At 39.6% G+C, this 26,940-nt stretch overlaps 1 protein-coding gene across 3 annotated transcripts in view; it reads left to right on the plus strand.

Annotated features, from left to right (window-relative positions):
- The window catches only part of PHACTR2 (phosphatase and actin regulator 2), a 115,437-nt gene extending 90,314 nt beyond the window's left edge, over window positions 1-25,123 (plus strand). For all 3 annotated transcript variants that reach the window (XM_026844320.1, XM_026844319.1, XM_026844321.1), the window contains 8 exons: window positions 361-910; window positions 2,152-2,351; window positions 4,291-4,447; window positions 6,630-6,685; window positions 12,939-13,000; window positions 14,016-14,153; window positions 16,413-16,489; window positions 20,159-25,123. In XM_026844320.1, the coding sequence (XP_026700121.1) occupies window positions 361-910; window positions 2,152-2,351; window positions 4,291-4,447; window positions 6,630-6,685; window positions 12,939-13,000; window positions 14,016-14,153; window positions 16,413-16,489; window positions 20,159-20,174 (1,256 nt within the window). In that variant the 3' untranslated portion in view covers window positions 20,175-25,123. The remainder of the gene's footprint in view (window positions 1-360; window positions 911-2,151; window positions 2,352-4,290; window positions 4,448-6,629; window positions 6,686-12,938; window positions 13,001-14,015; window positions 14,154-16,412; window positions 16,490-20,158) is intronic.
- The last annotated feature ends 1,817 nt before the right edge of the window (window positions 25,124-26,940 follow it).

Consider the following 26,940-nt stretch of genomic DNA (forward strand, 5'->3'; position numbering starts at 1 on the left):
TTTCTCTGTCCAATTTTTTTTTAAGTAGGGCACTAAACACGTTTGGAATAACTGGTGGACTTTTTAGATGATGTCCAGGCCAATGCAGAATACTGGAATTAAACTCTCACCCGTTTGTAAGGTTGATCCCCTTCAATGTTCATGGGCAAGTATTCATCGTTTCAGTTTTTCCCACCTGAAAGGTGACATTTAAACTGCAACATTTACTCATCTCAAACATATAGAGGAAGGATTGTAGAAGTATCGAGTGTAATTTTTTTCATTTTTTAAATGTCAGCACATGTCAATCCATGCAGAAAGCATGATGCAAAAATCATGTAGTTGCAAGACTGTAAAATGCTTTATCTTTTCTTATTCTAGCTAGTTCCTCTCATACAAAAAAACCAGCAGTCTCCAAGCCCTCTTCATCACCATCTCCTTCGTCCACATCATCTCATCCCAAAGCGTCAAAGGAGACTTCCAACAAATCAGGCACATCAGGGACTCCCAGGGGCAAGAAAAAACCTGGGAAACAGTCAGCCTCACGAACAGCACCGGATGGGGCTGCTTCTTCCCCCTCAGGTGCCGCAGCCAACAGGTTGGAAGTGAAGGCAGAAAAATCGGAGCCTGAGCAACCTTCCACAGTCATTTCTGAAACACAGAATGCAGACCAACCAAACAAGCTCGTCATCCCCCCTCCTCCCACTTCTGCTCCTCCTCCACCTCCACTTCCACCTCCTTTTCCTGCTGCAGCTGGTCAGCCTGTTGTCTTCTCAGATGCCCAAGAAGTGTCGGACTGCTGCGTGGCAGGGCAGGCCATTCCTGGATCAGATACTAAACTTCTTCTCCAGACCAAGCATGGCACAGATGGGACCCTGAGCAGTACGGCCCTAGACAGCGGTCCAGATGCTAGTGGAGAAGATACAAAAAGGTAAGACAGTATGGCTGTGTCATGGGCTGTCACCCACAGCTGAGGAAGCCACATTTCTTTGTGTAAGGGATACTGTAGGAAGTTGGAGATCTTTTCTGTTTTTTCTGCTGACTGATAATAGGTTGTGTTGCATCCCGGCACAGTTTCTTCCTTGCCAGCTCCTTTGAGCCATTCACCTGCAGTACCTCTTGTTTTTTCAGAAGGTCATTGGTCATAACCTGCCTCCTACATCATTGTTTGGCTTAATGTGACCTCTGTGGTCAGTAGTTCAGCTAGTAGCTGATAACACTTTTATTTCTCTCTCATAAAGGCAAACAAGAAATGATGCGGAATTACAAAGGGATTTTCCTTTTTTTATGGATATCATTTAGCATCTCACTGCTAAATCTCTCAATTCAATAGCTGAATTTACTTGCACACTTGAAAATGACAGTTTCAGGCTTTGGTTAGTAGGTGTTTGCTCTTATACTGGCTAGTAGCTTGTCTAAGATACTATAAAATCTAGTCAAGAGAAAGGTCATAATTCCATTTTTTAAGCAAAATAGTTGGCAGCAAAAAAGAAACTGACTTATTAATCTGTGTTTTCCCTGCCACAAGAACCAGCATCTTTTATAACAACCCAAGAAGACTTAGTCTAGATACCAGTGGCCTAGAGACTTTCCTTTACATTCTTGCTGGTACATCTGTGCCAGTGTTATGTTCCTGTGCTGCTTCTCCCTTTGCTCTACCCTTACTTTACACAGAGATTTTCCGAAGGCAAAGGGCACTCTGCTGCTGATTTCCATGTTCATCAGTGATGGGCATGAACATTCTGGACTCAGCAGTAAAACTGTATTTATGATAAATAGATTTAGGCTTCCAGAACAGGAAGCTTTGCACTCCCAAATGCTCTCTGACTCTCTCCTCTCACCCCCAACTTTATGAGCTGTTTTTCTCTTCTTAGTAGTTTTTATGTACTGTTGGTCCAATCCCGCAAGAAATAAAAAATAATTAGGATTTTTCTTTATACAGGATTTGCAGCATGTCATTCCAGATTGTATCTTTTTTCCTAATGCACATACATACAGATACATGTACACATCCGCATACTTTATATATGTGTTATGTATATAAGTATTTTAGAGAGAAGTTAGTTTGAATAACAGAACTTTTATTTTTGTACTTGCTTATACAGTCTGTGTCCCATTTGTGTTTGTGCTGCTTGCATTAATGTGACACCATATCTGCTTATGAATTAACAGCTTGGGTACCAAAGAAAACCAAGAAGTGGCGGCACCTGACCAGGCACACTCTGAACTAGTGGAGGAGGCTTCTGATACTGCTGCCCCTCCTGAGAGTGAAAGTAGCAGAGAGAGCCACAGCAGCGACTCAGACTCTGACGGGCCAATATTGTACACAGATGACGATGATGATGACGATGATGATAATGCAAGTGCTGAAAGTAAGCATCCCGCCGAGAAGCTGCAGGTTACCTTTTGCACGTTGCGTTATGTGAGCATGCCTGACCCATGCTAGTGCAAAGTAAAAAGAGGTGTGGCTGCATGAGATGGTTTTAGATGATTTAGTATTTTATCACTACTGAGAAATGAGTGTCCAGCTTCTCCCAGACAGTTGTGATCAGAAGCCTGCTCAGGCCTGTGCAATGGTGAGAGCAGATCAAGCACTGCACGGATGGGAGTGGAGGCGGGAGGAACAGGTTGAAAAACATGAGGATGGAACAAGGCCTCCATGTTACAGCATCAGTGAACCATTGATTTGACTTGCCCATGTCATGAACCTCTGCCCTTACAGCTTTCAGCTGAATTGCACCAGAGATCCCAGAGTTTCTTGTGGGAGTAACAGGCTGTGGTGGATGACAGGAAGCCCATCAGTCAGCAGCTTCACTGTCTGGAATTAATTTGTTCCTCTTTGATCAGGATGCTTTAAGCATTTGCGCACCTTAGCAGCAGAGCAGATCACAGCGGATTGCTTCTAAGCTTACAGCTTTAAAATTTCATCTGGGTTCATGACTATATTATCTCCCTAATTTGTCAGAAGTCCTTGCTGCTGCTGAAGGGGGTTGTCCTGCCCACCCTCTGCCTGATCCCTGCTCCCAGCTGTTCATTCATCCCTTAGGCCAGTGCTTATGTTTACTTCTGCAGTGGTGGCTGTTGTTTGAACTGTTTTTCAATAGAACTGGTTCCCTGATCTAGCTCACCTGATGGCTGCACCTTTGCTGGGACAAAGGAGGTGGCAGGAGCGGGCTGTCAGGGCTAGAGAGGAGGGCAATGCTCATTTTACCACCTGCAGGGTGGCCTTATGTCAGAATAAAATGACCATCAAACCATGGCTTGAGAGCTTTCCCTGCAGCCGTTCAGGAGGAGGTGCTTCGCTGTGCTTAGTGAAGAAGACCTGAACACGAAAGTGCTGTGTACCAAAGTGGCGTGAGGGAAAATGAACGTTTTGTTTTTTTTTTCCCCTTGGCCACTTGTGTAGCAGAAGGTGAGGTGCTAGATAGCTCAAGAGGCTGAAGCCTTTTGCAGTTCTGTATTTGGTCTGAATACAATCCAAAATGGTAGCAACAAAAAAATTCTTTTATTCAGATAGCAGTACAATCTTATGAGAAGTGAACTGGGAGCCTGTGGTCTTACCAGACTGCCTTATGTAGTGACAGTCTGCCAGCCTAGGACATATGTAGCCCCCTCGGTCAGAGTATCAAGAGACAAAGGAAGGATTAAAGGCCGTGAAAAGTACATTTTCTTCCACAGCTGGCTGAAGCTAACACTGACAAAATTTCACAGCCCTCGTCCCTACTGTATCTGGTTTATGGATGAACAAATTGCTTCAGTGCTTGGGGGTTCCTGCCTAGGTTACTTTACAAGCACTCAGAGCACTTTTCTAAACTGTGTTTTTTGTTTTAATTTACAAATTAGTTAAAGATCAAAAGCACTACACAAGAACTAAGTGGTATTTGACTGAAAAAAATTTGGAACAATTAAGGAAATGATGACAGAACAAGGCTAAATCTATTTAAGGCTGAAGAAAAAGAGCAGCAGGCTGATAAATATACTAAGTAGATAAATAAACCAACCTGTAATGTATCAGACTTCAAAGACACTTAAGCGTAGATTGGTCATTTTTATCCTATCACTTCGCAGATGACAAGTGATGTTTGTAAAACTCCTCTGTCAATTTGGCTGGTAGCTTTTTCATCGAAGCCTTTCAGCTTTGTATTGTTGTGAACTGAACTAAAACTATTTTTCTTTTGATGTTAATTAAAATTCCTCTCCTGCGTGTCGGAACAAGGCTGCTTTCGGGAGGTATTAAAGTCCTTACTCTGAGTTTGTGTCTGTAACCTAAGCTTGAATGAACTAAATCTACCCTCCTCCTCCTTTCCTCAGGCTCTTTGGCAAGTAAAATTCGTCGTAGGGATACTCTTGCTATCAAACTTGGCAACAGACCATCTAAGAAAGAATTAGAAGACAAAAACATCTTGCAGCGTACATCTGAAGAGGAGAGGCAGGAAATCAGACATCAGATTGGAACGAAGCTAGTGAGGTATCAGTCACAGGGTAAATGTGGTTTCACTGGGTGGAGGTGGAGAAAGAGAATCAAGAACTCTGGGTTCATGTTTAAAATGCAGCCCAATACGTGGTGCAGGATCTTCATGGTACAACTGTCTGGAAAACTATTTTTATTTCTCACAAAACTTTAAAATGTCAATAATGCATTTTTGTTCTACAAGATACAAATCTGAGGGATTCTGGGTTTTGGGGTTGTTTTATTTTTTAAAAGAAAAAAGAGGTAGAGGGTAAGAGTGACTCCATAATGATCAGTAGCATGGTTCAAGATTTTTCTCAAATTGATTAGCAGGGACTTGCACTTGTATATGCTCATTTCAAATGAAGTAGTAGTTCCTGACACACCAAGCATGCCTGTGCGTGTTCATCCCTTCTGGCCCTCCCCATCCTCCTCCTGCTCTCTATCTCCTTCATTATTCATGTACTGGTTCCAGCAAAAGAAGTGGAAGGATGTTGATTTTGTAGGTCAGTATTCAGTGTTTTACTGTGCCCACCTCTGAGGCATGGCTTTCTCATGATGTTTAAGTGCTGTGGGATGTATGTTACTTTCTCTTCCTGGACTTGAGAACATTGTATAAAAAAAGACTTCATTTTCACTTTTTTACAAGCTTTTTAAAAAAATCCTCATAAATGTTAATTTTGGCTTTCATGGTCTCTGAGAATAGACTACAACATGTCTGGATTTTTCCAGACCTGTCCTTGTTTCTCTTGAGCTCAGAAATGTTGTCCAGACAGATTTGGAGGATGTCCCGTATTTGTTGGAGATTCCCAGATACTGGGTAGTCCAGCCAGTACTGCCTCAGTACAGAGTACGGCAGCCCTGCATCGGCACTTAGAAGATGAGCTGAGTTGCTCTGTGAACCAGATGGGTGGCTGGCTAGGTCATTCATTTAATCTCTTAACTGTAAGCATGATACATCTATTGTATAGAGCCCAAGGGTCATTTTTATTCTGCTAATGAAGGGACGTGGTTGTTATCACTGCTTTCCTGACCGAATCCCAGCTCCAGTGGTCACACCCTGCTTGACGGTGCTCCCTCGGGGGCTTGGGCTGCAGCAGCCGCTGGGGTTCCTGCCCTGAGCTGCTTGCGCGGGGGCATTGCTGGTTGTGCTGGGAAGATGGCACACTCCCCGCATGGCTTTGCTGCGGTGGCAGGAGACAACGTCCCTGCGTGTCAGGGCTGTGCTCAGGCCTGAAATCACAATGCAGTTTGACACCAGTTCCTTTAAAAATTCCTGTCGTGGTGATCAGCACCTGGCAGCATCGAGGTCTGATGAGAAACCAGTTGCCATGGCTGGGTCAGGGTCAGGTCAGGTCCCAAGCCTGGGACCTCCTACAGTGGGGGCTAGTCACCCATGGTAAACCTGCTGGTCCTCCCCGCCAGATCTGAAAGTCCACTCATGGTTCAAATTGGATGACTTTCATGAAGCTGAAGGTAACCCACAGTGAACTGTGTAAGGTTTACTGGACAGAGAGGCATCTATCTTCAACACATCTGCGAAATACATTTTACTGCTGAAATTTTTCTTGCTCCTTAAGTGAAAAAGCAAACCTGTTTGGTAAACATAGAGACATCAACCACGTTCTCCACTATACAAACCAGAAAATCAGAATCTCGTTTTGGGGTTTTTTTAATGGCAGTTGTTATATATAGATAACTAAATAAAATTAAATTTCAGTTAAAGCTTCCAATTGTATTGTACATACAAATCAGTGAGCAGTGCACAGCTTACGTTGGTTGGTTGGTTGTTTTTTTTTAAATGACTAGGATTTGCATTCAAAATATCTGAGAATAATCTTGCGATTGCGCGACTTAATGTAATGTTGGTGCCTGGGAACAAAAACGGTTTATGAAATCTTTCATGAAATAATACTTGTAAATGAGGAATTTAAATTTGCTGGTACAATTTCTGTAATATTGTGCACATATCAGTTATGTGTTCAAGTGGCAATAGTACATCTTTCCCAACAAATGGCCACTCAGTACTGTGGCTACATGCACAGTTATTATAACTGTCTGGAAATTACCTGTGTTGTTGAATAGCCCTGCTGGCAAAAAATAGCATGGCCATATGAGAGACACTTTTTAGGCTGTATTACAAATCATAATGTATTATTTGAATTTGGTTTTAAATCAGTCCCTCACTCTGTTCTTTCAGGAGACTTAGCCAGAGGCCTACAACTGAAGAGCTAGAGCAAAGAAATATCCTGAAGCGTAAGTATTTTATTTAGGTTTTGGCTAGTATTTACTTAGAAAGTGAGCATGTGTTGGATTCATATGGAAGCCTATCAGTGTTCCTTTAGTGTTAGATCCATAACTGTGGAGAAATTATGTTCTAGAAAATAACATGTCAACACTAGATCTAGATAGTAACCTGTAATGGTAGTTGTGAAAACTGAGTATATGCAATATGCCAAATTTTGCTTGTCACAATCCCACTTCTTGAAGCTGGTCCCAAAGGCCAAGAATGACTTAGATACCCCTTAGAAGTAGTTCTAGGCTGATTAAACTTCTGCCTAATTTTTATGAGGAGGAGAAGGGAATATCAGTAGGAGGCAGAGGTAGGATATAAGGGCAGAGGTTGGAAGGAGTAGAAAGAGAAAGGGTGAAGTGTTCAGTGGAGAGTGAACAGGTATATGCCAACTATTTCAGCATGCTGGCCTTCATATCCCGTCTGATATAAGTGTCTTCTGTACTGAAACATGCATGAGAAATTCTCACTGAATATTTCTCATTGATTAAATCCTTCCTCAGTATCCCTGCTGAAAGATTTAAGTCTATAAATTCAAATAGTCAGGGGCAGGGGAATGAAGTATGTTGGATGTTTACCCTCTACGCCTATTCTCCCATTTACTTATGTCGGTTTGCTCTTAGGCTGTCAAACGCTTCAGAAAAGGCATTTTTGTCTTCCTTTATAAATCTTTCCATAATATGGATGTTACCTAAACACATACTGTAACAGTTGCCATGCCCAGCTCCATCTAGCCATGTTCATTCTGCAGGGTAGCTAGTACTTGATGCTTAAGTAGAAGAAATAAATGAAGAAAATGCACATGCAAGTCTTTCACACACAGTAATAAATCAAAAAACTGATCTTTTCTTAAGATATAAGAACTTTCCACACCTGATGAAAGAATCTAATGATGTTATTTCCAGCGACTGTTCAGAAAAGTTGGAGTTTATCTGTGCAACCCTAGTGCACAACATGCTAATGGAAGGAAAGAAAATGGGCTGTTTACCCAACAGAGTCCATGGCCTGATCACTCTGCCACCTGCTCAGGCAAGCAAATCAAGGAGACGTGGCAATTACTGGATTTCAGGCAGCCATCCATGCTAATGGAATCCTACTGCTGTTGTCGAAGCTCTCAAAAGCCAAATAGTGCCATGTCTTATTGAAAAGGGAAGCTACAGGTGATGATTTATCGTGCACAGGAGAGGGTTCAAGGGACTCATGTCCAATACATAACGTGAACAGACTTCTAAGACTATAATTTCTGAACCTATAGATTGAATAGAGAAATAAAAATAAAATTTGAAATACAAACTTTTTTTATGTGACAAACCATTCATGCTGGACTATGTGAGAAAGTAATTCCAAAACATCTTTGTTGGGCCAGGATACAGCCACTGAGCTGGAAGCACCAGCTGGGCTTCCTTAACTGCCCTCTCTATCTGGCTAATCTGTAGATAACTAATCTAGCAGCAAACCTGTGATGTATTTAATATCCCTTTTGCCACTGTTCATTCCGTTCACTGATTTTACAGTAAGTAGCTCAAGACTGGAAAGCAGTTAATAGATTTCCTCTCCTGTTTCAGCTTGTTTACTTTAAGCTTTTGGCAGCATACCAGGCTTTGCACTCAGTGACTCCCGCCATCCTCCCCTGCTGCTGCTGGGGCACTGTCTTAAAGAGGGAAGGGAGAGCAAGAAATAAAGCTGGGAAGCAGCATTAGAAATCACAAAACATCTCAGAGTCATTGACGAGTACATGGAGAATCCAAAACTGCTTTTGCTCATCACCGAGATATAAAATATTTCAAGTTGACAGTGATCTGTAAAAAGCAGTGAACCAAAGCAAGCCAGGGTTTGTGGTGACAGTCTGACTCAGAGCTCTTTCAGGGTGCAAGTTCTCTCTCAGCAATAAAGCACATATATTATTTATCAAAATTATTACATGCCCTTCCTGTGGATCATTCAAAAATGTTAAGTGCCTTTGTTGTAGGCAGCTTTTGTGAATAACTTGAGATTTCTTTCATAAAGCTTCCTTCCTCCTGTTTTTAAGCAGTGGATGGGAGAAGGGGTTATATCATTCCATGTATGTAAACTGCAGCTAAGGGAAAGCATTGTTTTGAGTAGTATTTATCAGATTTTGAGGTTACATTAAGTGACAAAGGTCTAAATGTTTATTTTGGGATTAAGTTCAGCCCAAATCTTTTAAGAGGTTCAGAAAAAGTCCATATTTTTTCTTTTTTTTTTTTTATTTCCAGTTAGTGAGGAAATCTGTCTTGCAAGAACTTTTGTTTTGATAATATTTCCAGATAAACCAGTTACTGAAAATCCTGTGACTGAGTACATCGCAAAACATTGCAGGCAGATTTCTATAAAAACAATTTTGATAAAACCATCCAGACTTGTGAGTCTTCCCACACTAAAACAAAGTTACAGTAACTCAAGAATCTTCTTGAAGGAATAGGTAAAGTCCTGTGTTTTTAATAAAGACAGGTTTCTTGTGTACTGGCTTTGAGCCAGTAGTATTTATAGTACTGTATTATGGCAAAGAAACTTTTTATTCTTCCAGGAATTTTGGATTAAGATAACTGTATTTTTTTATGTATTTGTAAGGGACAATGAACTTCTTGTACTGTGCACCTGTGTGCCTGCCAGTGCTGGCTTTATAGAAAACAGTTTAGCTCTTGATGCTAGTTCAGGAATATTAATAGTTATCTTTGCTTGTAAAACCAGGAAAAACAAACTGCTTTGTGCGTTCCAGAGCACTTCAAGAGGCAAATGCTGTTTGTCTTTTCTTTCTCTTTCCCTAGCAAGCCCACAGAGAAGTCTAAACATAGCTAATCCCATAGGGACACAATGGAAAGTTCGGTTTTACGCTCTGGGAGTACTTTCTGGTCAAGAACAGAGCAGTCTTCAGGCATAACAATTTCTCTCTTCTCTTTTCCCCTTCTGCTAAAAAACAAATGTCCTACAGAATAGAAGGTGACTAGATTTAATATGGCAAAAGTTGCAAGAGCAATAAATTATAGATGCCAGAAAAGCTGTTCTGTTTTGACTGGTGGTTTTTTTTTTAACTTAAAGGCCGTGATAAGTGATGCTAAATGAAATTGTTTCAGTGAGAAGTCAAATCCCTGTTTGACCTCCTAGGAGCTGCAGGCAGGGAAGGAGGGAAACCATAGTTTTTCTGGGATCTAACTGGAGACTCCTGCAAGCAAAGAGCGCTTGGCTGGTCCTTTGCCAGTACAGCAGCAGCGGGACATCTCAGGAGGGGACTTGCAGCTGGGAATGCTGTGTTTATATTTTCTTTCTCCACATCACACAGATGATATCTGCTTTTAAGGTGGAAAGCAGTCAGAAGTGTGTTCCTATGCATTAATGTGTTCCTGTTTGGGCAAATGAGTCAGTTCATACCTGCAGCCAAAACTCAGCCCTGCAGCTGGAATTTTCCACAACACCTGAAGGAAGCGGGAGCACCAGACCCATTATTTTTAGTACCACACATCTTCTTAACTCACTATGGCAACTTTCAAACTTTTACCTTAAAAGACCAAAAATATCTCGTAGGGTTTTACTGTTGGTAGGAATTTGTATCAGGGCAGTGTTTCTGTGGCACTGGGCTTAAAGCAAGACTCTGCCCAGCAGGCTGGAGATGGGAAATAGGTGCTTTAGGTGCAAGTCGTTGCCATAGACAGAGGGCCATTCACCAAACAGCAGTTCAGTATATTAGCAGCAGCCACCAGATTTCAGTCCCTTTCCTTTAGCTCTCAAGTTTTATTCCTAGAAGAACTTGAATGTATAAAACTCATCCTGCCCTGACTGCTCATGCAGAAGACGTGTCTGTTCTCCATGGGTTTGATCCCCTCCTGCTTTTCTGGGAGTGAAAGAAGTTCCTGGTGTGTCCTGTTAGAGTTCTCCTCAAAAAGGTGTGCTTCCAGCTTTCCTTGGTGGCCTGCTCCAGGATGTGCCTGGACCCTCTGCCCGGCAACTGAGATGATGGCCTTTCTTACCTCCTATTTCTAGGTGGTCTCCTGTGTCCAGCCATCCCTTTGTGCAGTCATCTGCTACCCACAGGATGATAATTTCACAGCTTGGGACAGGCAGCTAACCTTCAACCTTCCTAAATGTCCAGATCAACTTTTCTGAGTTGTTTTATCCTCCCCCAAAATATGGAAAAACAGTCTTTCAGGTGGCCATGCTGTTGGTAGTCGTTTCTTAAAGTGTGCATTAAGCAGTATGAGTCCCTGTTTCTTACACTGTGTCTTATTGCTTCTTCGTGGGAGACATGGTGGTTTAGATAGCAAAGAAATGTCAGGATAAAAATAATGCAGAACGTATTTTACAAACTAAATTAAGGACAAGGCAATACATCGATGTGTATATCCAGCTACATTTTTTTTTCTGCTGTGTCTGCTACTAGGGAACTTCTGAGGTTGACCTTAAGCAACTCAGTTCCTGAAGGGACAAAAATTTTTATGTCAAATGATTCCCAGGTGAATGGAACCCCAAATTAATAGTTTATGTTTAATTACCTCAGTTACTATGTCTATTGATTGCAAAGACAATATATTTAAACAAAAGCCTACAGATTATTTACCTGTCCTAAAACAGCTAGAGAGCTTTTGATTTTGTTAGGTGAAGATGTTGTAAAGAGTTATCATTTAAAGTCCTAAGTCTTCAAATACACCCAACTTGTTTATTGATATATTAATTTTTTTTAAAATAAATATAGATCAATCTTTAACTCTCTTTATCATTCTCTCTTTAACATTCTTGTTTTAGTCCATTTACAGTTCCTCTATGGAAACAAGCCATCCATTTCTTCACTGTTTAAGAGCAAAGCTATTAATAAACAATCAATTACATCCGCATTTCAGTATCTCAGTGTCTCACCATCAACACAAGATCCAACCTAATCCTTACAACAACGCTGTGTGATTACATCTTGCTGATGGAAACCCAGGGTTGGTGTTGGACTGTTCTCACAGAGCAGGTCTTGGGCTGGCATTGCCTTTTTCCTACTGTAACTTTCATCTTTTTCTTTTTTATCATTTGCTGCTCTTCCCCTTTCTCATATATTCTTCTTGTATGAGAGCCTTTGAGATAGCAAAGGGAATCTGCAAGTACCACAAGCTGTCCTGTGATAATGTTGTCTCCAGTGTACCAGTCACACAGAATCTCCACTGCAGCCAGGTTGCCTATACTAACACAGCAGACAAGGCAAATAGGACTAGACCAGGATTTAAAACTGCTTTTTCATGTATGCAGTTTGTCTGCATCCACAATGAACAAATTAATTCTTTTAAATTTATAGTTAGCCTTGAACTGCAACGTGGAGTCCATAACCCTCAACCATAAATGAAAGAGGATCAGAATTTCATGGATATCTCTAGGTGGGATATTTCAGCCACAATTAAGTTAACTTTGTGTATAACCATCAGAGGTAGACTGAAAGAGTAAATAATATTCTTCAAAATGTACATCAATTTAAAAAAATGCTGAGTCCCTATGAACATGACTTTCCGATTTTCACTGGTACTCAAGAAATTTGGTTAGCACAGAAGTTTGTTAAAAGCACACGTCAATCTCATGCCCAAATAGATTAAAAAAATGTGTGTACTCATTCATTTGGTTTAGCTAATGGCCCTTAACCAAGACCGTTCGAGTACTGAATCATATGCCCACATTATAAAACCAGAAAAAAAAAGACTAAAGTAACAAAACCAATTTGCACTAACAAATGACAGTGAAACAAATTGTTATTGATTCATCGCGTCCTGTAGCAGTAGAGGACATTCGGACAATTTAGATACTCAGAGCAAAGTTTTTTCTTGACCCTCGTAAATAATTATACTCTTATTCTAAAGTCAGTAGGTGGCATGTTGGAAGTAAAAGCAACAGTGATTTTAATGTTAAGATGAGTAATTGAAACATTAGGCAGCTCTTTCAGGGTATTTCTTGTTTGGTGTTACACAGAAAGGAAATGGCAGACACCTCCTCTTTGCTGTGTTTCTGACCCACAGTGGTGACTTGAAATGTCTACAGAATCAGGGGAAATGAGGTTAGGGAAAAGAAATCAGAGCACACAAAATCCAAAAAGCAGACAACACATGCAAGACCATCCAGAAATATGAGAAGACATGAGCCAGGACTTGAAATCCTGAAGCTTTCAACCAAGAGAAATACAATATGTACAGTTACAATACTTAAATATTCATTCCTTTTTATCTCTTCTGAAAACAGAGAAGAATGAAGAAGAGGAACAGGAAGCCAAAAGAGAAATAAAACGTAGACTCAGTAGAAAGGTGATGATGTGTTTTTTGTATTGCGTATTTGTGTACATAGAATTATTTTCTGTAAAATTCTCAAAATCAGTGTATATACATTACTGCAAATGTCCATCACTCATGCCCCCAGATGAGAAATCTGTTTAAAAAGCAGTACAAGCCAAGTCCATCTTGGGGGAAACTCCATCCTGTCCAGTTTCCCATACCTGGAAAAGCATACGGAGTCTGGCCATGGTCAATATTTGTCTGTGTAAGCAGGGGAGAGAAACGATACGTGTTTGCTCTGTGATCATGACCTCTGCTGTCATGTATGTTCGAGAGCAGCCACACGTGCACATCTGCTCTTCTCGAGGGCAGCAAAGCAGTGTGGGCCCTTTAGTGTTCTTCTAACCACATCAGTGATCTTGGCCACTGTAGGTGGGATTGTACTCACTGTCCCTGGAAATAAAGCAGTTACGGATCTGCTGCCCTGACTTCAGGAGCTCGTTAGGATGGGGGGAATTTTCATAGGTATCCCTAGTCTGCCCTTCTCTGCAAAAATACAGTTTCCTTAATATGATCATCCTTAGTTAATTAACGTGAATATTGTTTGAGGTGACTGAAACAATTTGGCATCATAATGACCTCTGGATGTTCAAAACCAATTTTTTTTGGTTAGGCAGGCGCCTCCAAATCCTGCTTATTTTCAATATTATAGTTGAACACAGCAGACTGTGTAATCATTAATGCAAATGGACCTGCTACCTAGTGGGGTAAATGGTGTGATAGTTGCAAAGTCACAATTAATATGCCAGGGATAACTGTCACGATTCTCTGTGACCTGCCCAACAAAGACTATTTTTATAATTGAAGAAATTAGGTTGTGCTGCTTCCTCATTCCCATGCAGTGGTCCCAGGATGGTGCCTTTTTTTAGACACCTGAAAGTGACCCTATTTAGAAATACCTCAAGTTCTCTTGAGATTACATCATATCCTCATCTTTTATTTTATTTCATCTTATTAAACATACTATTTTCTGCTTCCTGCTTTACAGCTCAGCCTGAGGCCTACAGTGGCTGAACTTCAAGCAAGAAGAATCCTTCGATTTAACGAGTATGTGGAGGTCACGGATTCTCCGGATTATGACCGTCGTGCTGACAAGCCTTGGGCCAGATTAACTCCTGCAGACAAGGTAAGAATAAAATGTAGATTAAAAGAAAATGCTTGCATCTGCCACTTTTGGGGGTCTTTCCTCTGGTTTACATTCTCCTGACGCCAGCATCACCAATGACATCTGCTGGAGGCTGTCACGGTACTGCTGTGCATCTACTGCTTGCAGCTAAGAAAACCCACTCTCTTCCCTATTAAGAGCATATTTGCCACCTCTATTACAGCAGTTCAGGCCAGAATTTCTTGCATTTTTAGCCTTTAGCCATCTTAGCCTTGCTAAGCCATGTTGGTAGCAAAGATGGCTACAACACGTGGAATTCAGGCAAGGTTTCTGTAGACAGAAGCCTGCGTCACTGCCATTGAGAGTTACTTTTGCAACTCAAGTGAAAAAAGGTAGAAGCTGCTCCATCCTCCTCAGGGTTCTTGGCCACAACCAGCAGTGCAGGAGCTGACCGTATGCATGCAGCACACCTTCTTGGGCCGCTTGCCCCCAGCATGTTCCTCTGCCTAATTACAAAGAATGAGACTAATGATTCTGTGATTCTCTTTTCAAAAACAGATCAAAGATTACCATAAAATACTCTTCCATTTCCCTCCTATACCACTTCATAAAAGGAAAGCTGTAGGACTTAGGTATCAAAAAGTGCTGGCCCTTTGAGCACTGGCTCTTAACCAACTTTTATGGAAAGCCTATGAGATGTGCTTGGCATGAAAAGTGATACGTGCAAGAACCCACTGTCATAGCTAAGGACTGTGAAGCCCTGATTTTATATCAGCTTGTATTTTAACGTTAATGCTAGCACATCCGACAATCAAAGGAGAATTTCATATCATGTCAAGGTGAAGACATTAAAAATGTACCCAGAAGTGTTTGTAGACTTTGGTTATGAGAGGTGCTGAGCACTCTCTAGTCCTCACGTAGTCTGTGGGAGGTTAGAGCATCCAGAACCTCCACTTTCATCTAGGTCCAACAAGAGTAAACTGCACTAGAAAAAAACTGTGGAGTTTCCTATGTACCTTAGGGTAACAGGTTTTAATCTCGATTCATTTTATAATGAACAGGTGCCCAAGGCTGGTTCTGTGATCCCCATGTTTGTTCACCACAGCAGAAAGGCAGACCCCAGGTTGCCTGGAAACTCCCTTGCCCTTTTTTTCCCAGGGAAGTAATTTTTCTAATTCCAGTGGGAGCAGAAAATTGTACTGTAACTATATTACGGAGCTGGAACTCTGGTGTCTTTGCTGATGATTAGGTGCTCAGAAATAGCTGTGTCTTTCCTAGCTATTACAGCAGCTTTGTTTAAGCATGCTGTTGCAGCTAAACAGAACTATCCCCTGCTTAAAATGAAGTTTCTCTTTTATGAGACCACAGTATGGTGATGTTACAATTTTATCATGCTGCTTGTCTGTTCTGCATTGAAAGGCATGCACACCAGGTGAGATTTCTTTAGGGATTAATGAAATTATACTGCTTTTATTTAGAATAGTGAAAGAGTATGAATAAACTGTGATTTAATTTCACAGTGAGGGTAGGAAAGCATATGGCATAGAAACAAAAGCCTTTGTAGTATATATTAGAGTATTTCAGAAACTATATTTATTACTTGATGAAGTAGATTGCTTATCACTTTTAATTTAAGCAACAAGACATTTACAAAGTGCACTGAATTTCTGTTGTTCTTTAATATCTGCCAACAGAAAACGCAAGCCTGAAATGTCCAAATATTTAATGTAATTTTACATAAAACTAATCAAACCAAGTGACTAATTCCACTTAAAAAAAATGCAATTCATCTCGCTTTCTTGAAATCCTGTCTCCATCCGGGAAATACAAGGGCCCTGCTGTGTGTACAGAGCCTGTGCAGGCAGCGTGAGTCACCAGCTCCTCTGGGGCTGTGCCTGGAGATACAGACCCCTCCTGGCTGCATACTCAGCAGGCGATGGTTGAGGTAACCCAGTCCCTTGCCCATTTTTGTCTGTAGGAAGTGCCATATTTCAGTGGGGGGTTGGCTCACTCATTGCGGTAGATTTGGTGTTTCTTTGTTTATTGTTGATGTTTGATGCTTTGAGTTTCTTTGTAGTGTATTACTGCTCCAGATAGCTGTAATTAAAAACAGTCGTTCATGTTGATGATCAGAAATGCGTGAGAGCTGTGGATTACAGTAAGGGAGACTGGAAAATGGGAACTGTAAGGGAGCCTGCAGTAGTAAGGCAGGTTCCTTTCAAACTCTTCCCTTAAGATTTGTATTTCTTATGGTTGTGTATGTCATTATTGTTTTATTAGGCAGCAATACGGAAAGAACTAAATGAATTTAAAAGCACAGAAATGGAAGTACATGAGGAAAGTCGGCAATTTACCAGGTGGGTGAATCCCTCTTCTTGAGTAAGTTGGAGAGAAGAGTATGACAGCAACCCTCTGCCTTTCTGCAAGTTCTCTGCAGCTGTGTCATGATTGCGTAGATTCCTACTCTCAGTCCCCTTGAATCCCACCTAAATCCCACCACTGATTCTGTTGGGATTCCCAGTGTGGCTGGTGCCATCCCTGAAGTTGGGATGCAGTGAAGGTAACTGCAGTGGATCAGTTGCTACATGGAAAAAGATTGTTTGGGAAATCTAAAAAATAATCCTTTGGAAGGACTCAGCATTTCTCACAGATGAAGTTAACAGTCCCCAAGCACAAAAAAAAAAAAAGATGCCCTTCTTTGGCAGTACTCTCTTGCTCATAATAGTATACATTTTGTAGATGCATTTGTTAAGTGAAAACTAGATGATGTGCTGTACTTCAGAAAAGCTCACCAGTATTTTGGAGAGCTTCCTAAGGGTCACTTGGGCTCCTGGCAGCAGCTTCTGGGGAACAAGACAGATGCTAGCTAGCTGTTTGCTACTTCTGATGTGTTAATCTGGATTTATTTTGTTCTCTGCTTTGAATAACACCAAGATGTTGTCTGAAGCATTATTTAAAATGCTCTGAAGTGTCTGCAGTTTTTAGCCAGGACTTCAAATTTGGCAGAGATATTGCTAGGGGGAGGAAGGCACTTTCTGCTATCCCTGTGGCATCTGTTGCTATTTTTTTTAAGTTACAAAGGCTGAAAATTGCCACCAGCTAGCAAAACTATACATAGTATTATTGTCTCCACTTTCACACAGAGTTAAGTCAAATAAAAACAATTGCCCAAGACTGGGTCCCTTCCTTTTCCTGCTGCTATTTCAATCAAACTCAGGATCCAAGCAAATGAGTGTGAATCCTCTAATTAAAGAGTGTTACAAGGAAAATTCACAATGGGAGATCGGTGTTTGGTGATTCCTGGCACCTCCTAGCTGATTGCTTGATTTCACAATTTGTGGGGTTTTTTTCTTACCAAAACATGGAAATTTTTTTTTTGTAATATTCTAAAATCACTTCAGTGTAGATATAACATGAATAAATCAATTTTCAGAAAATCAAACCAGTTTCACAGACAGCAAATCTAAACCCAGAGATGAAGCAGGTGGCAGGGTTTTAATCTAGTGTTGCATTCTGAGCATTAGAAAAAGTGATTTTTGAACACGGATAGGTATATTTTCATTTGGCTTCTGGTGTCATTTTCTTTTCAGCTAGTAGGTAGTATATCTTCTTCAGGATATATAAAAATGCTACTTTAATTAAATGTGCATCCCAAGAAGAAAATGAGCAGGAGTAGAAATCTGGCTGTGTGCCGAGAAGGGTGGTGTTCAACCTCCTGCTTACATTGTTACGTTTTTTGAGTTGCTCTGCAGTATAGAAGCATAGGTACAGATAAGCGTGAGTCATAGAAAAAGAATTGGGTATTTTTTCACAAGAATTGAAAACAGTTAAGACTGATTACAATTGGATTCTTGAAACCTGAGACAAAAATCTCAGGGATCCAGTGGAGTGACAAACAGTTAAAAAGTGAATTTTTTTTTTTGAGGAGGGCCTTGGAAAATGGAGTAAAAAATCAGCACAGCCAAATTGTGATAAATATAGGCAATGATTCTATAGGGTCCTGGATGAATTTCAACCTGAGGAAAATCAGGCGCTCTCTGTTCCCTCTTCACCCTCTTTTTGTTTTCATTGGTCATGTTGTGGAGCCACTGCACAGAAGTCAGAAGAGTAACACTAGAAAAAAACTAATTAAGAGCAGAATTAGATGCAGATGTTTTAAGTCAATTGCAATTTTGAAAATATAAAGAGATTCTGTTTCCTCCGGGACTTCTCATTAAAAATTATGTAGTTCATCATTACATTTGGATTGATACAACAAAAGTGATTTGTTTTGAGAAAACTGTAGACAAAAGTCTCTAGCCAGAGAATGAATTACTCATTTTTTAATTTTTTTCAAGGAGATCACTGAGATAATAAAAACCAAAAGGCACTTGCATTGGCAGCTGGTTAACAAGCATGTATTCCTGAAGTTCAGTGATAGAATGAGACAAGGAAGCTGCTTGTTAAACAAAAATAGCTTATAGCATATAGTTTCTTATATTATTACATATTCAATTTATGATGCTTTAATATTATAATCAGTGTTTACAATATCTTTGAATTATTAAAATTTGATATTAAACTTGGGAAAGAAAAAACACTGGTTTTCATTGTTCATCATTTACTGTAATGAGTGTTAGTTGAACTGGTTTTCTACTAGTAATTTAGACTGATTCCTTCTCTTATTTTATAACAGAATCCAAGAAACTGAGTTTCTAAAAATAGAGAAATAAATAAAAGTTTTGGAAGAGGATATCAGTAGGTGTTTATAAAGTGCTTCTAATGGAAATGCTATATATAGTCCAATATATTGTTGCTCTACACAAATACAAAACCCTGTGTCTTTTTTGCAGTGCACTGTACTCTCACTTAGCAGATGAGCTGCATACTTGTGAATGTCAGCTTTTGTGTACATCTTCTTTATTTGAGAAAGGCATCCCTGTATTGTACTGTACCACATTACAGGGGTAATGTGTGGCTTATTTTCTTTGCTCTTCTCTGGAACTGTTCAGAGAAAACATCTCGAACAAAAACGCACATAAATCTACTGTATTAGGTGCATCATTGACTCTGCTTTTTAAAAGTTGCTGCATCTTTTACTACTTCATGGATATTTTTAAGCCATTTAAACAGGTTGGTGATACATACATTGAGCACCTGATACTGGTGCCCTTGTTACCCTTTTGCTTGGAATCACTGCATTTAAACTGAGTTACAATTTCAATGGCTGTAGGCTCCTAGCTTATTCTAGAAAAGGTTGGCAACCCCCTTTGAAGCCACCCACCTCTCTGTCTGTCATGAAGGGAATCTGGAGTGATGTACATGCCCTACCTAAAAGTCTACAAACCAGTGAGGTGTATTTGGGCCTTCATGTGCTACAGTTGGTTGCTATTAATAGGAAGAACGCATTTGCAGTGCTACAGAATTTGTTGCTTACTTCAAAAAACCACAATTTTTTGTTAGCCTAATTTTGCACAAGGAAATTTAAGGTTTATGGCTTAGCAAAGTTTTTCTGATTTACTGACAGTGTCTCCAAGTAGTGGATGCACTTGTGTCTAAACCTATATTGGCAAACAAAACAAACTGGAGACTCCTTCAGCCCTGAGGCTAGCAGGCTTGGCACAGCTTGAATACAGACAGTCAACCTCTGCCTCAGACGCCAAAAAAGGGTGATGTCCCCCCATACTCCATCTGCCTATTGGCCTGTGCTAATCCCAGCCATGCCCAGGCAGTATCTGGAAGAGCACTGGTTGACCCAAACAAAACTGTGCCAGGGACCACAACAACAGGTTAATGGTATGGACAGACAGACATACACCATGGTGTGCCTGAGCCACACCATAGCCCTGTTTGAGGGGGTTTGGTTTTCCAGTAGAGAGAGACACACAGCAAGGGATAATAGGGCTGACTAATCACACACAGACGAGGAAAATCAGGAATAATTCTGTTCAGGCAACAAAAGTAAACAGCTGTGAGAGCAGGATGATCAGTGTCATTGTCAGTTGAAATAGTACAGTTCTAAGTTTTTTAATGGTTTATCATTTCAGGTTTCATCGTCCATAACTGTTTGACCACATCCCATATTTCGTCTAACAACTTTCTTTGGGGAAATCATTGCATCCTGAAGACCCGTGATTGCACTGGAACTTGACTGAGTGTGCTACAGCTTGCCCTGAGGTTAATGAAACCTGTGGCCCTCATCTTTATCAATGGACAAATAATTTGTCTAGGAAGAGAACCCATGTGAACTGTTTGTCAGTGTTAAGACAGACCGTGGTTCTGTGGCTAGCCCATGCAGACAAGTTGATGGACTTCATCAGAGTGCCACAAGTCAGGAAGAGCTGAAGACAATCGCTCGAGAGCCTGTTACCAGGAACTCATCAGACTTCACAGGGCTGTGACTGAGGGTAACTGAGAGGGCTGTAAAAAGGTCTGAGAGCGTGGGGGAAGAGAGACTTCACTTGTCAGTCCACAGAGAAAAGTAGAACGATGGAACTGCTTAACGATGCACTTGGACAGTGGGAGGAATTATTTTTTTAAAAAACCTGAGTGTGAGCAACTGTGCATGTATTTCTTTTTAGTGGTCACAGCCTGTCTTAGAAAGACAGCAAGCCACAAGTCCTCATGTCATCAGTACTTTAGTGAAGAACTGTAATTTCCTCTGGTGCCAGTGAATACAATTGCCAGAAATTAGTCCTAGTATAACTCAGCTGTATTTTTTAAAATCCTGATGAGCATGCTTCAAGAAAATACATTGAACATTCATACAGAACAAGTCATATATTTTTTGGTTTTTAATGTTGACATACTCTGGATCCTCAGAAATACATAACTAGGATTTGAAGGACAAATAATGTGACACTATGAATGCAATGAAATGCTTCATGTTTAGAAACACTGCTTGCTGTCTGTCACTTGCCATTCAAACCAGAGGGATCATTATCTTTCTCACCTATGGCAGGCAGTGGTGTCAACTTCAACATGATGTTAGTGTGAATCCAAAATCAGAGTTGAAATTAGACACAAAAATCTTTACTAGTAGGCTCAAGCAGTGATTACTAATGTGACTATACATTTAAGGACTCTTGCACTGCTTTGAGGAGGAACTCCCAGATGAATCATTACATCTTCAGCCAGTAATCCTGTAAAAGTGAATGGAAAATCCTTAGAGTGTCTGCAGCCTGTTTTTGTTGAGTGTGAAGAATGCTTCTTAGATCCATCATTTTTTATACTATCCTGAAATTGTATATGTGAATACAGTACTATTAAAATTAAGTGGTATGGAGTGTGAAAGGCAATACATGGTTTTTCTAAGTTGGCCCAAAGGCCTATTAAAAAGCCTGTGGCGTTGTTTACACTAAGAAATTCTCTCTCTTATATTAACATTTATTTATCCTTTCAATTAATGTACACAACATTTGGAGGGGGGGTCTGGAATTCACATATGCATACATTTAATGCAGTATTACAATGTATTTGCTATTTATCCTTTCTAATGTGTGTACATATTACAATTTATTTTTGTCTTTTATGTGCCCTGTTTAGTTTTTCATTGTGAAGTGTAAGTATTTCTTTTTCAGGCAATAAAAGGTCTGCGTAGATGTGATTTTTACCTCAGAACCTGCAATAGATTCTTGTGGAATATTTTTAGTTTATAAAACTGAAGGTTGTTGGTTTAGATGTCAGCCTAAAGGCAGGAAGGCGATTTGGTGGCTAAAATTAGATCTCCCTCTTTACTGATATATACAGCAAGACCAGGTTTGCATAAATGGGATGGATTATTTTGGTAAAGAGCACTTCTAGTAACAGGAGAGTGCTTTCCAACAGCTGGTTCTCTATTAAATATTTTTAAAGAGATTGACAAACATTTTTAAAAAAAGATAGATTTGTATGACTGTTAGGATCACTTACATTTTAGTAAAAATCTAATGACATACAGACCCCAAAATATCAATAACAAAATAAAACAACCATCTACATGCTTGTAGCAAAGAAAAGGAAGCAGCACCTTCCTTTTTTAATGGAATCAATAAGAGCCATTAGGATTCCATTTGCAGAAAACAGTTTAGCTTCTGTGAGGCCCATCATTTTATAAATATAGGAACACCACTTTGACATCAAGGAAGCAGTGAAAATGTATTCTTTGGCACTAAATCATACAGGAATTATCAGGCCATTAGAGTTAAGGTTTGTCAGCAATTCTGGTAGAATCCTAATTTTTTTTTAGAATTTGAAGAGTAAACTTAAAACTTACACTAGCACTTAATAAATAGTTCTCCTGCTTAAACTTTTTGTTGTTTTTGTTGCCAAATTTAGAAATGTGTGTCCAAAATGCTATATAGGCCTACTGTGTTGACTCTGAAGTATAAAACACGGTATTTCACTTCAAAGGAATCAAGTGGAGCAGTTAAATCGACCTCAGTGTTGCCTTAATCACTTAGAAACATTTGAAAGCAGCCAAGGTACTAAATGCAGAAAGATAGCTGTTGCACAGGCGGAGTAACTTGGACAAAGGTAAGGTCAGACTATATAAACTTTATGTAAGACAGCAGCTCCACTGACATGCCAGGGTACATATGGTTATACAAGCAAAGTAAAACTTGTTAAGCTCTTAGGATGAAATGAATTAATTGACTTTGCAAGAAGACTGGAGCGTAGTTGGAAAGACATGTGCCACCTTCTCATTTTAAGAGTTAACACAAAGATGAGGATACAACTTCGGGCTCAGACTTCCTCAACCTGTGTTTTGCCAAAAGACATTAGAATATGTAGATAAGGTATCACTTAGGCTTTCCCCTTCCTCCTCCTGGGTTTGGGTTTTTTAAAATATTCACTACAAGCCATTGTTAGAGGCAGAATACTAGCCTGGGTAGAAATGCTGAGCTAATCTTTATTTTCTTATGTGATTTCTTATTATTTTGATGTTAAATAACCAGATGCATTCTTTGGCCCACAATTCAGCAAACTTCTTAAGCAAACTTATGTAACTGGACAAAAAGAGTTGCCTTTATTGGAACTCATGTAAAAATGTAGTATACTTGCAGAATTACTATAAACTATCCATTGTGTATTGTACCCACACACAGACTTAGAATTGTATATACTATTTTTATATTCTAAATATCAACTGGCAGAAAAAAATGACAGCTGTAAAGTGTTATCCATGCAATAAAAAAATAACAAGATTTTGGTATGTCACTATGTGTAGTGAAGAAAGTTTACTTTACCTTACTGAGCTGCCTGAAGTCAGTTTCTGCTGTATCTCCTAGTCCTTTGTATTGATGACTTCAAATGTCTTCAAGTTGCTACAACAGCCCATTGGAAGTAGTAAGTCATGTATGTAACTGCCTGTGGTGCTGCATGCCTGTTAGAAGGGAAAAATCAGGCTAAGTCCTGAGAAACTCCTGAGTGAGTAATCTTTGATGAAAAAAAATGTGTAAAAAGGCAAAGAAAAAAAATCCCACATTGCATGCAATGCATAGTACAGTCCAGCTGGCTAGAAGGGATCAATGTGTTAATTTTTATCAAGTTGGACAAATCATTTAAACATTATCCACAACATATGACAAACCGTACACACATACCTTACACACATACAGAGTCAGATATGAACTCACATGTCTACATGCACACAAAGAGAAAATGAATAGCTTGAAGTAGTGGTTTCTGAAATGACCTCATATATCACATTTATCAGTAGGATCATGCATCACATCATGTTGCTGTGGGTGCAGAAGAATGGATGCTTAATCAAATCCTAATTTCTTCGCATAACAAATAGAAATGGTTCTAGAATGTCTCTTGTCTCACTCTGCTTTCAGGTAACACGTACTAGTCCTTATAACTGAAGTTAGTTGTTCCAAATGAAAAATAGTCTGTCTGAATTTCCTCGAATTGTGCTATGTATGTTGACTCAACAAGTACCCCCCAAAAATATTTAAATGCTAACATCTATTTAAGCTAAATACCATTTCAGCCAGTGGTTTGAAACAAGGTAGGACCAAAAGCAGTGTCTCTTCAAAACCACTGAAAGTATTCACAGCCATCGTAGGTCTACAAGACTGTGTTATTTGTTGGGCTTAGCATTTACCTACAGTTATGAGTGTCCCTTGCTGTGGTGGACTTCACCAACTTCTGATGTGGTGTGGGGCAGGGCAGCCCCGCCTTCTGCTTTGGCCACACCGAGCAGCTCTTAGAGAAGCACCACAACTTCAGTGTTGACAGGTAAAAACCATATCAGACCGCCTTTTTTTTTTACTTGAAAACCAAATGAAAGCTGTGAAACAAAGGGAGGGAAGTGTCCCTGGTATTACAGAAATTAGACCCCTCCTTCCAGTGAGATTAGTGCTTTGTTTCCAGCAGAGATGCTGTGACTAGTAATACCCAGATCTCTGACTAGTAATAAATACTAGAGAGAGTTTTCTCTACAGAGAATTTGCTTCAGCTGCAGCTGGCAGGGGTTGAGCCAGGGCAGGGAGAGCCACATTGTCACCCGGGTACCTGGCAGACTGCACCAGTAGGACAGGTCTGGCTGAGCCCCTCTGACATCCTAAACAAAGACTAAATTAGGAGCCCATGTCTTGATGTCTGTTAACACTTTAAGGATAAAGTAAACCAAGCTAAAAGCCTACATTTGCATTAAATTGTCAGATCTACCAGAACTGCATCTTTTAACACTTTTGTGTCATCTGTTTTTATTCGTATCTCAAGGAGTTAAGACCTGTGCCGCTGCTGTAAACTAATATAAAGACGTACTCAGGGTGAAAAACAGAATAAACTTCCCTCCTGCCTTTAGGAGCTCCCACATTTAGCTCCATTGTTGTTGCTATCTTTACTCTTACTGTACAAAGCTCAGTGCAGTGCTCACTGCTGGGACCTAGCTTTTGGTGAACAAAAGAAAGCAATTCTGAAAGTTTTTATTAGGTTGATATTATTTTGAGGATCAAATTAAAGGAAAAGTAAATTCCCCAGAATAGCTTCACGCTTCTATTTAACACACATCTGAAAAAAAACCCCAAATTTATGGAAGTATATCTATATTTTTAAAAGGGACAAATGGAGTAAAAATAACTTATTTCAATTTAATGTTTTGACAGGTTTCTATTTATTAACTTTAATGATTAATAAGATCTTATTTCACTCTTATTTCACTTTGTCAGTGTTTCCATCTTGTTTCGGGATTTTAATGGAAGCAGAGCTCATATGAACTAGATACAGCATTTCACCAATATTACATTGTTTTCTAGAAGCTAACTATTGCATTGCACAGGAACAAAGAAAGTAACAGTATTCTCTGTATCTCCTTGTTCAGTCATTAATTCTTTATATTAAAAAAGTCTTGCGATACTATGTCAAATTTAACCATATTTGAACATTGTTATAATATAGTAAAATGTTGCTAAACATCTTCTCTTCCATTCACTACTTTGTGTGGTGGTATATTGATTTGTAAACTTGTATACATTTTGGAATTAAAGAAATACTGTGTTTTGGATGATTATTTTAGCTGGTGTGATTTGAAGCAAAAATATATCAATGGCTTGTTTGAATGGGCATCTAACTGTATGAATAGGGGTAGGAAGGGTGTGGAGATGGCACATGTGAATTGCCTGCAACTGTTGAAATAGCTCTTATGATTTTTATTATTTTTCCCTAAAAGAGAAGTAGAATTCCATTTACAACCAAACTGCAGATTTAGGAGAGGTGCAAGAATGCCGCAGACCACATTGCCGTACACTCAAGAGCTAATAAGTCTACGTTCCTTCCCAGTATTTTACAGCACAACTGCTCAAAGAGTAAGTGGTGGCAATATTAGTATGCCATGCTTTGTAGCCCCAACTGTTCCTTAAACACTGGGCGTTCAAGCACGTTTATTTCTCTGGCAGAGCTGCAATACACTGGGGCAAGGTACTACTCAGTAGTAGGAATCCTTGCATACATGCCTCTTCCAACCAAGTCTGCAAGGACACCTCTGAGAGATGACACCAATAAGGAGGGCTTGATAGCCCATCCACACCAGTGCAAGTGGTTAAGCTCCAGTAGGGTCTTACAAGGGTCCAGTAAAGCCAGGAGGTTCATATGTGCTGAATATACTATACGTGGGCCACAGTCACCTGAAATTAAATTTTCACGTGAATTCATTGGAATTAAAATTCTGCAGCATGTAATGGCACTGGGTCAGTTCTTAGATTTCATTGTTTTTATTAATTTGACTTAAAATAGAAACAAATTATGCTCAAAGAAACTTGCTTGAATTTCACTAAATGCTCCTATTTACAAGCAAAATAAGGCAAACAAAAAATTCAAGACTTGGTTCCCCACTGCCCGTCATGCTGGATAGTTATTGATAACTATAAAAAATATATCTATCATTGAAACGTTATCAGCTTAGAATTGCTGGCATTTTAAAATGTACTTTCAACATGTTTAGTGACTTTCAAAAGATGTGAGGCTGTGGAGAATCAATACTGATAACTTTTCAGCTGTGTATTTTACATAACAAAAAATGAATGCATTTACTTGTATTTTGGCAGCTTGACTTAGTGTGATTGAATATAGTTAACTATAAAGTAGTTGATCTGATACTGCATTTTACACAGATATATTGATATCTGTGAATGTAAATAACTGGAAGTGTTACAAATTAATGATACCTGCATCTTGGGGGTTTGTCTGTACTGTCGTGTATATATATATATACACACACACACACACACACAAATATTCCAATATTGTTATCTGAAAAATAGAATGTGTATTATCTATTTTATAGAGAACATATATTAGGCTTGTTTTATGGTGTTTTTGTTTAATGAGCCAAAAAAAATGT

This window comes from Athene cunicularia (genome assembly GCF_003259725.1).
Source record: "Athene cunicularia isolate RWA chromosome 3 unlocalized genomic scaffold, athCun1 chr3_part1, whole genome shotgun sequence".
NCBI classification, from domain to species: Eukaryota; Metazoa; Chordata; class Aves; order Strigiformes; family Strigidae; genus Athene; species Athene cunicularia.